The sequence below is a fragment of the Plutella xylostella genome, chromosome 21, assembly GCF_932276165.1.
Source record: "Plutella xylostella chromosome 21, ilPluXylo3.1, whole genome shotgun sequence".
Taxonomy (NCBI): domain Eukaryota; kingdom Metazoa; phylum Arthropoda; class Insecta; order Lepidoptera; family Plutellidae; genus Plutella; species Plutella xylostella.
In genome coordinates this window covers 2,207,741-2,223,183 of record NC_064001.1, presented here as the reverse complement: position 1 = coordinate 2,223,183, position 15,443 = coordinate 2,207,741, and the positions used below count along the sequence as shown (strand labels likewise).

The following is a 15,443-nucleotide window of genomic DNA, read 5'->3' as shown; positions in this document are numbered from 1 at the left end:
TGTCCATGTTCCCGCCACCATGATTGTTGCTTCCACAGATTAGAGAGTCTATGTTGGCTGTCGTTGCATCAGGTCTGATCAGGTACAACTAACATCTTTACGTACCATCTTTATTTAATCGAGCTATTTTATTTTGTTTTATCTAGGTTGACTTAATGGTTTCAAAATCGAACCTACAACAATATAAGTAGGTACCTACCTACGTACCTTTGAAGTTGCAACAAGGCGAAGCCTTAAGGTTTTGGCCGAGACCTGCCCTTAGTGTTGACGAACATACCTAAAGGTGACCTTGTTAATGTTTTTCATATGAAGTACTGAACATTTTACTTATCCTGGTGGCATGACTGATCATTTACTTACCCAGTTAAGACATGTTAGCCGGGTTTCATTTATCAACTATTATAATTGTTATTGTTGTGTTAATCAATCTTTATTAATTGATGTCATCTACCAAGGAATGCTGCCAGAGCTCATAATATTCACACATGATGATACAGAATGATAGTAGCCCACAAAATCGGTGCAAAGGCTTATAAAATAACTTTCCTTCCTAGTAGGACTGCACAGGAACTCGTTAACCACCGAGTTAGTTAGAATACAAAATTAGACTGTGTGTTACTTGTCAATCTAGAATATGAATATAGTTACCTGCATCGTGTTTTGAAAAACTGAATACTTAGTTATCCGCCAGTGTCACAGCCTTCATCTAATCTTTTCCAGTAGCTGATGAGGCTGAGATATTTAGTAAAATTATCTTCCCTTCAAGCACCTCTCCTCGTTCCAAGGACTAGATGCCACGCCAGGTGTTGCAGGCCGTGTCGTCGTACGGGGCTGACTGAGCAGGTCCTCGAGGCTCCAGGGTCGGCTGCTGCATTTCTGAGGTCAGTCCAGAATTACATACCCTAGTCAGCATGTGCTGACCTGAGCCCCAGCGGCCTGGATCGATATTCTACACTTTACAGCTTTTAAATATTGTTGCAAAGTATTTCACTGGTTCCATCCATTCGGCTAGTGTATGTTAAAAATATTGCCTTGACAATAACAAGATTTTGATCAATAATTACTTATAAGTATTGCTTTCGAAGAGGCACTGTGTGTATCCATATGTATAAATACCTACCTATATGTATAGGTACATACCTTCCATAACTTTCTGACAAGTCAGGAATAATAAGGAAGTACTTAAGTCTTATGTATACTTATACCTTTCTTTTTAGTATATCTATTACCTAGAAATCTATGCATTATAAATTTATAGATTCTAATATTTCTCTACTGATATACTCATCAGTAGCTTATGGGTCACAGTTGGTTTTCTCTCCACCATGCGATAATAAACACATCTCACAATGTTTAACTAGGTTTCAGATAGGCTAAGACTACATAATAGACGCATTTTTCCTGAAATAAAAATGACATATTATGTATCTAGCCTATCTGAAACCTAGTCATTTCTGCATGGTGATATTACAACTGAGGCGCGCGGGCGACTCACTCTATTTATATAGGCACCCGCACCTTTCAAATTAAAGGTGGAGAGAAAAATGGACTTTATTTAACTGTCACTGTGACCCTTATGGTGCCGAACACGGAGAAAGTCGAAACGCCATATCTCACAATGTTTAACTAGGTTTCAGATAGGATAGATACATAATATGTCATTTTTATTTCAGGAAAAATGCGTCTATTGTTACATAGGTAGTTAGTTTTTGTCAAGCTAGAATAACCTTCTGTATAATTACACCCTAGAACTTGTGTCATACAAGTATTGCGTAGACAGACGTCTCTAGACTCATATACTTACATTATTAGTTTGAGTTTGAGTCGGAAATAACTGCTGGTTTTCAATAACATATTTTTTAAGCGTTAATTTTTTTTAGTTATTTTTATTTTCTCTTTGGCAATTTTGTTGAGAAAGCATGAGAAAGTTAAAGCATAGCGAAATCAATGTCCTGGATGTCCCAACACCTGCACCCGGGAAGACCTCCTCAAGGCCAACCAGAGGGGTATCGACGTGGCGGTCCACTAGGCCGCGGAAGTGTGGCAGTTGCCATCAACACGACAAGAAGAAGAAGAAGTCAAATCGAAAATTGCAATAAAAAAAATAACTGAACAGCGGATGATATTCCACACAGGTTGTAGTTAAGAATAGTCGAGATCAAGTTTCGTTGTTAATTCTCTTGTAAACAGTTATTTTCTGTCGCAGACAAATGGACCTTGTTTATTTTCAAAGAGATTCATATCAACTTTCAAAACATTTTATTGTTATCTTCGAACAAAACTTGAATTGAATCATCACAACTTATGTTTTTTCACCCCTGACGCAAGAAGAGGGTTAAAGTACCTAATTAAGTATATTAGACTAGCGTGTATGTAACTATGCAATCAAAAACATAAATGTGAAATGAGAGCCAAGTTCAATATTATTATAAATACCTTGGTTGTTGACTACAACGACAAAAGAAGTGAGATCTAAGGGCGCCTTCAAATTAGTCGCTAATTGTCGCGCGGAAGCAGCGCGGCTGCAGCGCTGCAGCCGCGCTGCTGTCTAAATTCCATATAAATTATTAACGCGCGACTGCAGCGCTGCTGCGGCGCTGCAGTCGCGCATCTTTTAAATTACAAAATTTATATGGATTTTGACAGCAGCGCGGCTGCAGCGCTGCAGCCGCGCTGCTTCCGCGCGACAATTAGTGACTAATTTGAAGGCGCCCTAAATGGGTGCCAAGTTCAATGGTCAGTCCTTAAATTTATTTATAAGTAACAGTATAACATTATCATATCTTCTTATAACATAAAATAATGTATGCCTAAGGTCTGATTTGCCTAGTTTTTATACACCTACCAACGAATTATTAGGTATGTTCGAATTAATAAGAACCGACAACTTCTTGTTGGTTTAACTTGTGATAGCTATAGGTAACTCATATATGAAAACTAGCCAAGATTTCATTGCATATTATGATAGTATGTAGTACCATAGATAGACTAATGTACCATAATAGTTTTGATCTATACGTGAGTGAGTGAGTCAGTCAATGTTAAAAATGAAGTTTTTTGGACATTAATATCTAAATAACCGTTTGAGATACGCTCATGAAATTAAGAACACATATGTATCTCGTAAGTCTCAATATATGTGCCAAATTTCATACGTTTAAATTAAATATATTTTTATTTATGAGGGGGTCAAAAGTGGCTCGAAATGGTTCGTGTAATATTACACACGGTGCGGCTCGCCAGTTCTGTTTCTCGAACTTGGCTTGACACGCTACCGCGTGTCTAGATCTGTGATAGCATCCTAAGCCCCCAAACACCTGAACCGATATTCGGTTAGTTTTATTCGGATCATAGCTCAAAGATAATGCTACTTAGAAAACGAGAACGTTCTAAGCCATAATTTAATCAAAATCGACTTAGAGGTTTTTAATGTTGGTAAGGTTATTGAGAACAAAATGAATAAAATCCTCACAACGTGTTGTTTTTACAGAAGCTGTTATGACCAACTTTGGTTTCGATGGGCTTAATGGCTTAGAATGTTCGATGTTAGCAAACTATGTATATGCTATGTAAATATTAGTAACTACAAACTTTAAAGACATTTAACTAAGAACTGAAAGCTTTTAAAGCTAGGTGCTCTAGCTTTACAAATATTATTATCGAATTACTACAGTTTATTAGGTATACAGTCAACAGTTTGATCCTTACTTGTGTTTTAGTTTTACTCATGGGAGAAAGATTTGTGAACTAAATAATATTTTTTAGAAACTTACGAACCGTCTCTATAGGTAAAGCTTTTTTCATGTCATGTTACCGCCTATCAGTGGATCATAAAACATACAGACGAGTTGAGAACCTCCTCCTTTTTTCGAAGTCAGTTAAAAATTTAAGTCTTTGAGCTGGTGTGGCACACAATATAATATCTTTTATTGACCGTAAATACATGAGATGTCTTTCAACGATTCGCTGCAGTTGTTGCACATATCTCTTTCGCTGATTGTACTTCAAACTAAACAGTACAGTCATCAAACGATAAACCACATTGGGATCGATCATCCGAAGCTTCAACAAAGCCACAGACAGACCAACATATTTACTCCCTCAATATTTTACCCAATTCAATAATATTATTAATTGGATGATAAGTTGATGACCCTGACACAGTACTCGTACCTAAGGTATTATTTATTTATTTCATAGATGCATTTCTTCTGGCTAATACTTTCGCCCCGGTGAAAAACCATAGAAAAGTTCGCGTTTTTCATGGGTTCCCCTCATCTCGCCTAATCTTTATTGCACAAAACTCGTTTCGCATAACTCGTAAGGTCTAAACTTTTTTGGTCGAATCATCACTTTGCAAAATCTTAAGTGGCAGAAGACTCGTTATGTCTAAAACTCTTTTGGCACAATCTTGAAACATATAAGTCTCGTTTGCTCAAATTGTTCGTATAGGTATAATCTTGTTTCTCCTTATATTATCTTAATAAATAATATATTAAGTATGTTGTAACTGTACAAATTGTGGTATTTTTCTCCTACATCCCGAAAATCACGATATTGAATTATAAAAATATTGAAAGTTAATGACCACTATAATTATTACAAACACCATTAAACCCCATGTGATCGAAACCTAAAGATAGGTGCGACGACGAGCAAAGCGAGGAGGAGCGTGTTAGGTGCAAATTTTCGCCAAAAGCAAAGCGGAGCGCAGTGAAGGGGAGCGGAGCGTTTCCTACATACAAGGAAACAATACAATTAAGGCACCAGTTGCGCTAAGTCGCCCCATCAAAGTTAAAGCCCGAATATTATTACCTACTTTATATTTAACCTATGTCATAGCATTATTAGACTATTCAAGATTTGGCCATACCATTATTAGGCTAAACAATATTATGCGAAATAACTTTTTAATAAACGAGATTTATGCCATACGATTTTCGGCGAAACGAGACTTTGACCAAACGTTACTATGCAATACGAGATTAGGCAAATAAATCTTATGCCAAAAAAGGTAGAACCCGTTTTTCACCGACACGATAAAAAGAAGAATTTTATACCGAAGCAATTTTTTTCTATTACAATGTTTGAATCATAGCGTTTTTTTCTCAGTGGTTTGCTTCTTCATAGAACATTAACTGTGTCGGTCACACGTTTTTATGGTGAATATTTTTTTCGTTAGGTAATATTCAAAAGTCACAGAGTACCTAATAGTTGCTCCCCCGAGTCACTTTCGGCTTACTGGGCTTACTATACAAATTTCCACTTTTTCATTATAACCAATGACACCCCCGTTTTTAGGCAAACCGCGATAAGTAACGTTTATCCACGTCGGTCACGAAAACCGTGAAGTGGCAGCTGTTTAACTGTAAATTTATTTTTAACACACAAACGCGTAACTGTCTGTCTATCTGTCTGTCGCAGGTTCTTCGCGGTGCTGTACCCGCTGCGGCTGGCCATTGCGAGGAAGCGCAGCAAGACCATGCTGGCCTGCTCCTGGATCGTGGCCCTCCTCTGCAGCGCGCCGCAGGTTGGTAACCCTAGTGACACTAGGCTAGTGTTAGGGTGCTTACATAGAGAATCGGGTTCCCTGTATCTACCTGTACCGGTAAGCTGATTATGCAAAATCGCTCACTCATAGAGCATTTCCCGGATTTTTTAATTTCATGATCGCTTTCGCGTAATCAGGTTACCGGTACAGGTAGATACAAGGAACCCGATTCTCTATGTAAGCAGAGATGCAAAGAGATTCTGTTTACACAAAGCCATTGCTAGCTTGCTATCCTAACTGGAAAAACACCGGACCGGACATAATGTTCAAAATTTGCTAGTTTTGCGCTCCCTCTACGCAATTTGGGTACCCGCGCGTCCGGTAACGAGTGACCCGTTTGCCGACTGGGAATGCAGCCTAAAAACTCAGTTAGGTATAGAAAAAGCTAAACAAAAACTAGACATTCAATAAAACCGTTACAAGTTTTAATATGTCGTCATGAAGTTCCAGTTGAAGCCACCAATCCACATACAATTTTGTCCAATATCGTTGGGCTATTTTGGGCTCTTATTTACCAAGGGCATATTGGTACAGAGTACAGACTACAGAGCCAGTTTCTTTTATGAGATTTTGTAAAAGGCTCTCAGTTTTAAAATATGATTTTCGATACATAAAAATCGTCCTCCTTTCTCTAGGGTGGTGATTTTGATTTATAAAACTGTACATAATAATATATTATTGCACTCAATTGTAATAATAATATATAAGGTAGTTACCGTGGTAAAATCAAATCGGATAATTTTCCTATTCATTCTATTAACGGATCGACTATCAATAGCTAGTTAACTTGAATAGAAAAAAATATTGCGTTTTACTTTGGATTTTTTTTACATTTGACTTACTTCATGTACGGTGTAATTTTTATGAACAGGTTGGTATTTAGAAAAATATCCCTGACCTACTGGTATATACCCCCTTCTGGTATAACTATAACGATAAAACTCAGAATATTATCATAATAATAATTTGCATATCAGTATCAAGACAATAAAATATTTATTTCATCCTTTCCCTATCGTAATGGTGTGCCCATCCAAAACTAAAAGTACGCTATAAATTTAAGCCCTAGGGGAGAAAACAGTCGTTTGGACAAGCCGGTGCTCTAATAGTCCTACTTATTTATTCTTGTAAGGTCACATTTCAAATACAACGTGTGTACATTTAGTTTCTAAACTTAATTTGCACGCTGTAGGGCAGGGCGTATAAAATAACAAAATAAGTACCTATTAAAGACTATTTTAGGCCGCGCGTTTACCTTTCAAATGCAAACGGAAACAGAATAAGTATATATATATGTATATGTATATGCATATATGTATGTATATATATATATACAGGGTGTCCCAAAAGTCAACGTCATCCCTTAAAGGGCTGATAGGTCAGCTCATGAGAGGCCAGAATATCACAATATGACCTTAGTAAAAACTCGATAATTTTCGAGATATTGACACTTTAATAAATTTGCTGAAAATCGACACCTTGGATCAGTTTTTTGCGTGCCGCCGGTACAAAAATCCATATTGTTAGAATTTGTTTGGTGTTGCATCACCCTGTATAGCCCTGCTATTGATCGCAGTCAAAAAAAATATCGAGTAATGCTGTATGTTTAAAAAAAACACGGTTTTCAAAGTCATAAAAGGTTATTGTATTTTTTTATAAACAACTTTGACTCTACATACTGTAAAAAAAATATACCACGCAAACCTGGCACCTTATTTAAAAAGATTACTCATTTAATGCAGTTTCCAAAATGGTATGAAACATTGCTATTGTTTCAATTAACAAAAAAGTTATTGCTATTTTAGTACAAAACAACCTCGATGTAAAATTGTTTGAAGGAAATTTATCTGACTGAATTTATTAAGGGTAAGTCATGTTGGAATGAGTAAAAGTAAAATAGGCCCCTGTATAGCCCTGCTTTTGACTGCGATCAATAGCAGGGCTATACAGGGTGATGCAACACCAAACAAATTCTAACAATATGGATTTTTGTACCGGCGGCACGCAAAAAACTGATCCAAGGTGTCGATTTTCAGCAAATTTATAAAAGTGTCAATATCTCGAAAATTATCGAGATTTTACTAAGGTCATATTGTGATATTCTGGCCTCTCATGAGCTGAACTATCAGCCCTTTAAGGGATGACGTTGACTTTTGGGACACCCTGTATATGTAATTCATTAATAGTATAATGCCTTCATTATTATGAAGTTTATAAAGTATATAATACAATTATAATTTGCATTGTATTTAGATAAGTTTAGTTTTAAAACCATTGATTTTGGTGAGACAAATAAATAAAATAAAATAAATAATAACACCTATTTTTTTCAAAGAAATTGCCCTTCTTACAAATGATTAATTTGTCGATATCCAAGCATCTCCGATTTCACCGCAAATCCTCCAATTAAGGAGAAATACCAGGCTTTTTCTTTGAACCCACCAATGAAATCAGAGCTAAGGTTTATTTATTTATCATGCTACGAATTGGCATTATTATAGTGTAGAGTAACTGTATTTTTTGTTTTAAAAAATAATATTGTATTTATTTGCAAAAGTTTTTTTAGTAGGTAGGTAATAAATATGTTTTTTTTTAATTTATTTAATTATTTTAAGATAATATTAATTAATAATTACAGACTTATAACTATAACTAAATAAAATTATTTTAAAATAAATATATTCAAACTGTGGATTATGATCAATACAGCTCTCCTTCGTTCGTGATAATGGCTACCTGTGGGACAAAAGACATGCTGTCACTGTCTAAAACATAATTACAGAGAATATCAGGGGCCTAGGTACCCAGACTTAAGGCGATACCGAAATAGTAATAGTCATATATTTATTGCAACTACTCGTATGTAAGTTTTATATTGGTCTTAACATTATGTACACATGGTCCTAAACATAGTGCCCTGTAGGGCATAGCAAGATTAATTCTTATATCTAGGTAATAATATTGTAAGTAATAGGTACAAAGTATTTTTTTAGGTATTTGCTTACATAAGTACTTTACTTTATTTATTTATTTTATTTATTTATTAAATTTTAACATTTATAATATTATAATCTTTTACATAAATACAGTAAATATTGCACACATAGCTCAGTACATGAAACGAGAGTAGTTTTGAAACTACTTACATAGTTTGTTTGGACTGTAAATATGAAGTTGAAAAGTTTTGAAGTGAAAACTGATTGGAGTCCTGGTTCAAATCGCTGGACCATAAGTGTAAATATGTTTACGAATATTGTATAGATTAAACCTAAGTAGTTAAAAACCAACAGGAAACTATACAGGATGAGTCTTTCGTAGGTGCATATCCGGAAGTATGTTAAAGAACTCTTCATTCTGAACAACTTTTGTTATTATGAATTTAAGATATTCTAGAAAAAAATTCATAGACACCATACATAGACCCCATACACGTCACGTAAACTACCAATTTTTGTATGGGGAAGCATCTTTTTTTTTTTCATATCCCAAGGTAATTATAACACAAGTTGTTCAGAATGAAGACCTACGAAAGAATCACCCCCTGTATTATGTAAAAGATTTGAAACTGCCATATTTTATTCAAGTCAAGCGAAGCGCGCTCTTATTCAAGATATTGAATAGGCTCCCGATTTCAGATTGTTAGTCGTTAAATTAAGTTATGTTTTAGTGCCTAATATAAATTTTCTGAATGCTAATTAATTGAGGTAATCCAGACGCGTCGTAATTCTAGTCTTTTCAATTTGGAATCAACTCGGGAATTTGATCGTTCACCTGTAACATCCAATAAATTACGGTCATATTTTATTACCCTATTACCCGTAGGTATTTGTGGAGTGTGAAGCAGAAGCCATGAATAATAATCATTTATTCATATTCGGCGTGTAATGTGCTATGTTATCACGAGTGTCAGGAGAGTCTACTTTTCTTTGTATTTAACCACCTCGTACCTACAATTACGGTTCCTCAACAAGTCGATTCACTTTCCGCCCTAAGCTCACACTCACAACACACAATTCCTCGCCTGCAATTAAAATCTTTCCACCCTAGGCTCACAACTTATTTCCTTACCCACAGAGCCCCGCCCTAATCTCACTTCCATCTTCACCCACAGAGCCTAGTGTTCCGCGTGATGAGTCACCCGCAGCTGCCCGATTTCCAGCAGTGCGTGGCGTTTGACGCGTTCTCCAAAAACCTCCAAAATTCGGCGTGTAATGTGCTATGATATCACGAGTGTTGCGAAAGTCTATCTATCTTTGTATTCAACCGCCTCTTACACACAATTATGGTTACTCGACAGCAACGACTGACTTTTTTTAACATATTACCTACCATTCATCGCCTGCAATGATAATTTTTCCGCCCTAGGCTCACAACTTATTCCCTTATTCACAGAGCCTAGTGTTCCGCGTGATGAGTCACCCGCAGCTGCCGGAGTTCCAGCAGTGCGTGGCGTTCGACGCGTTCTCCAACCGCCACCAGGAGACCGCGTACAACGTGCTCTGCCTCGTCGCCATGTACTTCCTGCCGCTGTTGATCATCACCGTCTGCTACGGCTGCATCTTCTATGAGATCTCCAAGAATTCTACGGTTGTTTCTGGTGAGTTCGTAGCTTAAATTATACACATACATATTATTCTCACGACTGTAATCTCCGAAAATGCATGATTACTGTCGCAGGTTTTTGTACAAGCCCTTAGTAAGTCAGAATAGCAACGCGGACTGACCAGAGTACGCCGGATGTTTGCATTTATCATGTAAAGTTAGCTTAACTAATATAATATTAATTCAGGTCTACATTTCTGCGTATCTGATCCCAATGTGGACTCGGCTTAATACAAGGTGCGTATCACGTATTCTGCTCTCGGAAACTGTTACAGTATTATAACAGTGTTGATGTCTCTAGACGTGACTGTCTGCATCGTTTTCAGCAGTCAAATTTCTTCGTAAGGTTTTGTATTTACATGAGACAAACATAGTATAGAGCAACAAGAGCCTTCATTCGTGATGTTTAGTGTAAACGAAAATTCTTATTCAGCGTTTACACCAAACAAAAAAGATGTTGAGCTAGAAAAAGAGAAAAACACAACAACCATTAGAAGAGAGCGGTGGTAGCTCAGTCGGGTAAGCGCCCGCTTCTCACGCCAGAGATGCGGGTTCGAATCCCGGCGCTGACATGTACCAATGAGTTCTTTGAATTTAAGTACAATGTATATTATCGCTCTTACGGTGAAGGATAACATCGTGAGGAAATCCTGCATATCTAGATTTAGCACATCTAGATATTATGTGAACCCACCAACCCGCATGGGACCAGCGTGGTGGGAAATGGCCCAAGCTTAGGAAGGCAGTTTAGACCTTGGGGATATGCACAAAGGTTCCATTGGAGAGAGCCAGGTGCAGGTACTGACACCCCCACAGAGAATAGAATAGAATAGAGTAGATATTAATAGAGTAGAGACCGAAATATAAATTTATATACTTACTTATTAATAATTATATTAATGTATTCTTTATGATTAATATGACTTCTCGGAATACCTCGGCGAGTTTTAAATAAAAGGGATTTTATTGGGTTCATACCTGGTATTAATAATACATAGATTTATACTTATAATATGTATAAAGGAGCATACTTAATAGTTCTCATTTTCATATGGCTTTGCATGTAGGTAACTAGTTCATTTAATAAAATAAACATGATTTCACTTTACGCACAAACTGTTCACATTTACATTTTAACAAGTTAATAAAGCAAGTACATTTCGCGGAAGCTTCTATACATGGTGTTGCAAAAAGGGTATACTAACCTGAAAATAAAAAAAAAACATTTTCCATAGAAAAATTGTTGGTCACGTGCCTTTTTACCATGGAGAATGTTTTTTTTATCGCGTATTTTGAACTTCTGATTTCAGTTTCGGGCTTAGATATACCATACTGCACATGTAGGTTTCGGCTTAGTATTCTTTTTATGCAACACCCTGTATAGTTACAACTATTCATTCTGTAAAAAAAATACAGGCATTGGAGGGAACTACAGAGGCAACTAGTTAGCCAGCCTAATAGAGACATTCCTTTATTAAGACGTATAAAATGGAACAAGACAAGTTGTTAGGAACAATAATACAGCTTGTTGTCTTATCTTAGGTACAAACTGTATAAATGTACATTCGTTTCAATAATAAATTCATTTATTTCAGATGTCCAATATACTTAAGTAAAGTTTAACTGACAGTACACAAATAGCATTATGATGTACATCCCGAGAATAGTTTGAAACAAGACACCGCAAACTCATATAAACTCTAGTGGATAACCATATAATACCACATGTTTTACTAATTTACTATGGATGATATATCTGGAAATAAATGTTTAATAATAATATAAATGGAGTGCAATATTATAATACATATTATTATGTCGCAGGCATCTGGTTGAATCTCCTTCTTGGTTGAATCACTAGCGCGTTCATTGGATGGCGCTACTCAATTGTATGGCTAAAGGACAACACGTCAAGTCGTTGAATGTAACGTTCGACGTCTTGACTGAAGTCATTGAATGGGATATAGTATAGCAACTTTGTAATGTCTGGTTAGAATGAACATGACCAGACAAGAGTCAACAAAAGCTTATTATAAAATTGATGATAACTTAAAGGACGTTAATGCATGGCTGTGATAAGTAGTTAGCTCTGCTTATATTATTATAATAATTATTATTGAGCTTATAAGTATTGTATACCAACTAGTTTTAAGTCTTTTTTTGAAAAGATGGCTCAGGAGTTTCTTGCATCCGTCTTCTCCTTAGACAAAAAGAGCCCCCCTTATCCGAACGGAGAGTAGTTTGTAAAAATTGACGTTCATCAGTAAATTTTATATTTGTACGATGAATAAAAATATGTGACTTTGACTTTTAAATTACTATGTTACAATGCTCTCATCTCACAAATTATCTAAACAATAACAATAAACGTACCTTGATATTGTTGGTCATAATTATCCAGTTTCGCCACAATGCTTTCTTTGAAACTACCGCCGGCGGCGTAATAAAAGGAAGATCTATGTTGTCACACGACAGCTAACGTAGAAGTTTCTGCAGACGTGTTGCTACCGCTACTGTCATCGATATGGGAGCAAGAACAAGTACCAGACAGCTGGAAAGAAGGTGTTATAGTAAAACTACCAAAGAAAGGTGATCTGTCGAACTGTTCGAATTGGCGGGGCATAAATTTGTTACCGGTCTGCTCGAAGATCTTGTGCAAAATCTTGCTGAATAGGATGGCGAGTGCAGTGGACGCACACTTGAGAGAAGAGAAGGGTGGTTTCAGACCTGGTAGATCGTGCACAGACCAACTAAATCTAATCCGAATGATCCTCGAACAATGCAACGAAATGCAATGTGAAGTCTTTACATTGTTTATCGACTTCGAGAAGGCATTCGACCGAGTGAAGTGGTCCAGCATATGGCGCACACTCAAAAAGAGACGAATACCGGAGAAGATCATCGGACTCATCAAGTGTCTGTATGAAGGGTCCTCCTGTAGAGTGATGCACAAAGGCCGTCTCACTGATCCCATCCCAGTGACTGCAGGTGTGAAACAAGGATGTCTACTGTCTCCACTTCTGTTCCTTATGGTCCTGGACGACGTTATGTGTAGAGTGACCTGCAAATGCCGAAGGGGTTTACCATGGTCTCACGACAAAGACTTAGAAGACATCGACTTTGCCGATGACCTGTGCTTAGTCTCTACAAAACGTTCTGACCTTCAGTCCAAGACAAACGACCTAGCCACGGAAGCTGCGAAAGAGGGCCTTCGCATCAATATAGGCAAAACCAAGGAGATGCGTCTTAACTCCCTTGATAACCAGCCGCTCCAAATTAATGGCGAAGATGTCGAACGGGTTGAGAAATTCACCTATCTCGGGGGAGTAGGGAACAGAGATGGACATCGAAACCCGTCTAAACAAAGCTAGAGGTGCTTTTGCCCAGTTAAAGCCGGTGTGGAGCTCTAACGTCATGACCCGGCGTACAAAAGTGAGGATTTTCGAGTCTAACGTAAAGTCAGTCTTGCTATACGGTTGCGAAACATGGTTCGTTCGGAAAGACTTATCCAGCAAGCTACAGGTATTTATCAACAAATGCCTAAGGCGAATTTTGCGGATTTACTGGCCACGAACCATTTCGAACGCGGAACTGTGGAGGTTGACGAAGCAGAAACCCATCGAACAGGAAATCCTCACTAGAAAATGGAGGTGGCTGGGTCATACCCTCAGAAGACCCGAAGAATTCCCGTCGAAGCAAGTGCTCAGCTGGCAGCCAACCGGAAAACGTAAACGGGGCCGCCCAAAAACAACCTGGCGACGTTCTGTGGAGAATGAGGCAAAAGTTGTGGGAATGAAGTGGGAGGATCTCGCAGCTGCTGCCCAAGATCGAGACAGATGGAGAAATCTACTCAAGGCCCTTTGTCCCTGCTGAGGGACGTCAGGATGGATGTATGTATGTATGTATGTTGTCACACTATTTTAACATAAATAACGCACTTTAAAGCTAATTTATTTGCAAAAAATAACAATACAGGTGCTTTTTGTGTCAGCTGTTAGACGCCATATTTGTTTTTTTCACCACCTTTTTGATTTTAAGTCCGCTAACTAGTTGGACGTTTTGTGACGCTTGTAGGGGAGCGGGGGGCTAGTTGTAACAGGGGTAAGTAGTAACAAGCATTTTTTACCTACATAATAGAAGAATATTAATTTAATTTTCAATCCAATGTACTACTTAATACGCCATGTATCATTTAAGCGTGGTAAGCATCCCGCCGGACGGCGCAGGAAGCGGTGCTGTGCAGGCGCTCCGAAAAAGCCAGGTTTCGGACTATTTTGTTTATACGAAGTTGACTAGCATAAAATTCATATTGTTTAGCAGTTTTTGTTTAACAAAAATACATTTAGAATTTGTTTAGTTTCATTATAATTAATTTTAATTTTACAACAAATAAGCGGTTTATTTTTTAAAAATATTATTTTAAAACTACTTATTATTTTTTTTAGACGACCGAATGGCGTAGTGGTTAGTGACCCTGACTACTGAGCCGATGGTCCCGGGTTCGATTCCCGGCTGGGGCAGATATTTGTTTAAACACAGATATTTGTTCTCAGGTCTTGGATGTGCCCGTAAAATGGCAATAGGCCCGCACCCTATTACATTGGGACTAACATACACTCTGGCGAAAAGTGAGTGCAGCAATGCACCTCTGCCTACCCCGCAAGGGAGTACATAAGTACAAGGCGTGAGTGCGTGTTTTTTTTTTTTTTTATTATTTTAAAAACCTGTCCTATGGGGTATGTTGTAACAATTTTACGGGGCTAGTTGTAACATTTTATAACTTACCCCCTTATGTATTTCTTAGTTATTGAAATGTCGCGTCCGTACTTAAATTTATTCTTTTAGTATTTTGAATACTTCTTCGTTTAACTTCCTTAATTTTTATTTTAGAATGATACACTACTAAAGAAAACCTACACGTGCTACCCAAAGTTAAGATGTTTACGAATTGGCCTCTGCTGAAGTCATAGAAAATAAAATCAGTGTACGAAAAGCCGCTAAAACTTTTAATTTATGTCATGCATTTTCATATAGATATGTGAAAAAGAAGAAAAGTAACAATTCTTTATCAGTTGGCTATATCAAACCCAGATTGGTTTTTCAAGAGGAAGAAGAAGCTAAAATATCTTAGTACTTGCTTACTTGCTTTAACATTTACTTTGGATTGCTTGATTACTTGAACATTTAAAACCTGTTAAGTGTGTGAAGTATGTTTATGTCAAATAAATCTTAAAAAAAATTAAAACTGGTATTCTATTCCTAATGTTACAATTTGCCCCCAGCTTGTTAC

The 15,443-nt window shown here is 37.1% G+C and overlaps 1 protein-coding gene across 1 annotated transcript in view; it reads left to right on the top strand.

Annotated features, from left to right (window-relative positions):
* The window catches only part of LOC105395343 (adipokinetic hormone/corazonin-related peptide receptor variant I), a 77,797-nt gene that overhangs the window by 43,591 nt on the left and 18,763 nt on the right, over window positions 1–15,443 (top strand). The window contains exons 3-4 of the mRNA XM_038115707.2: window positions 5,425–5,530; window positions 9,944–10,148. Of these exons, the coding sequence (XP_037971635.2) occupies window positions 5,425–5,530; window positions 9,944–10,148 (311 nt within the window). The remainder of the gene's footprint in view (window positions 1–5,424; window positions 5,531–9,943; window positions 10,149–15,443) is intronic.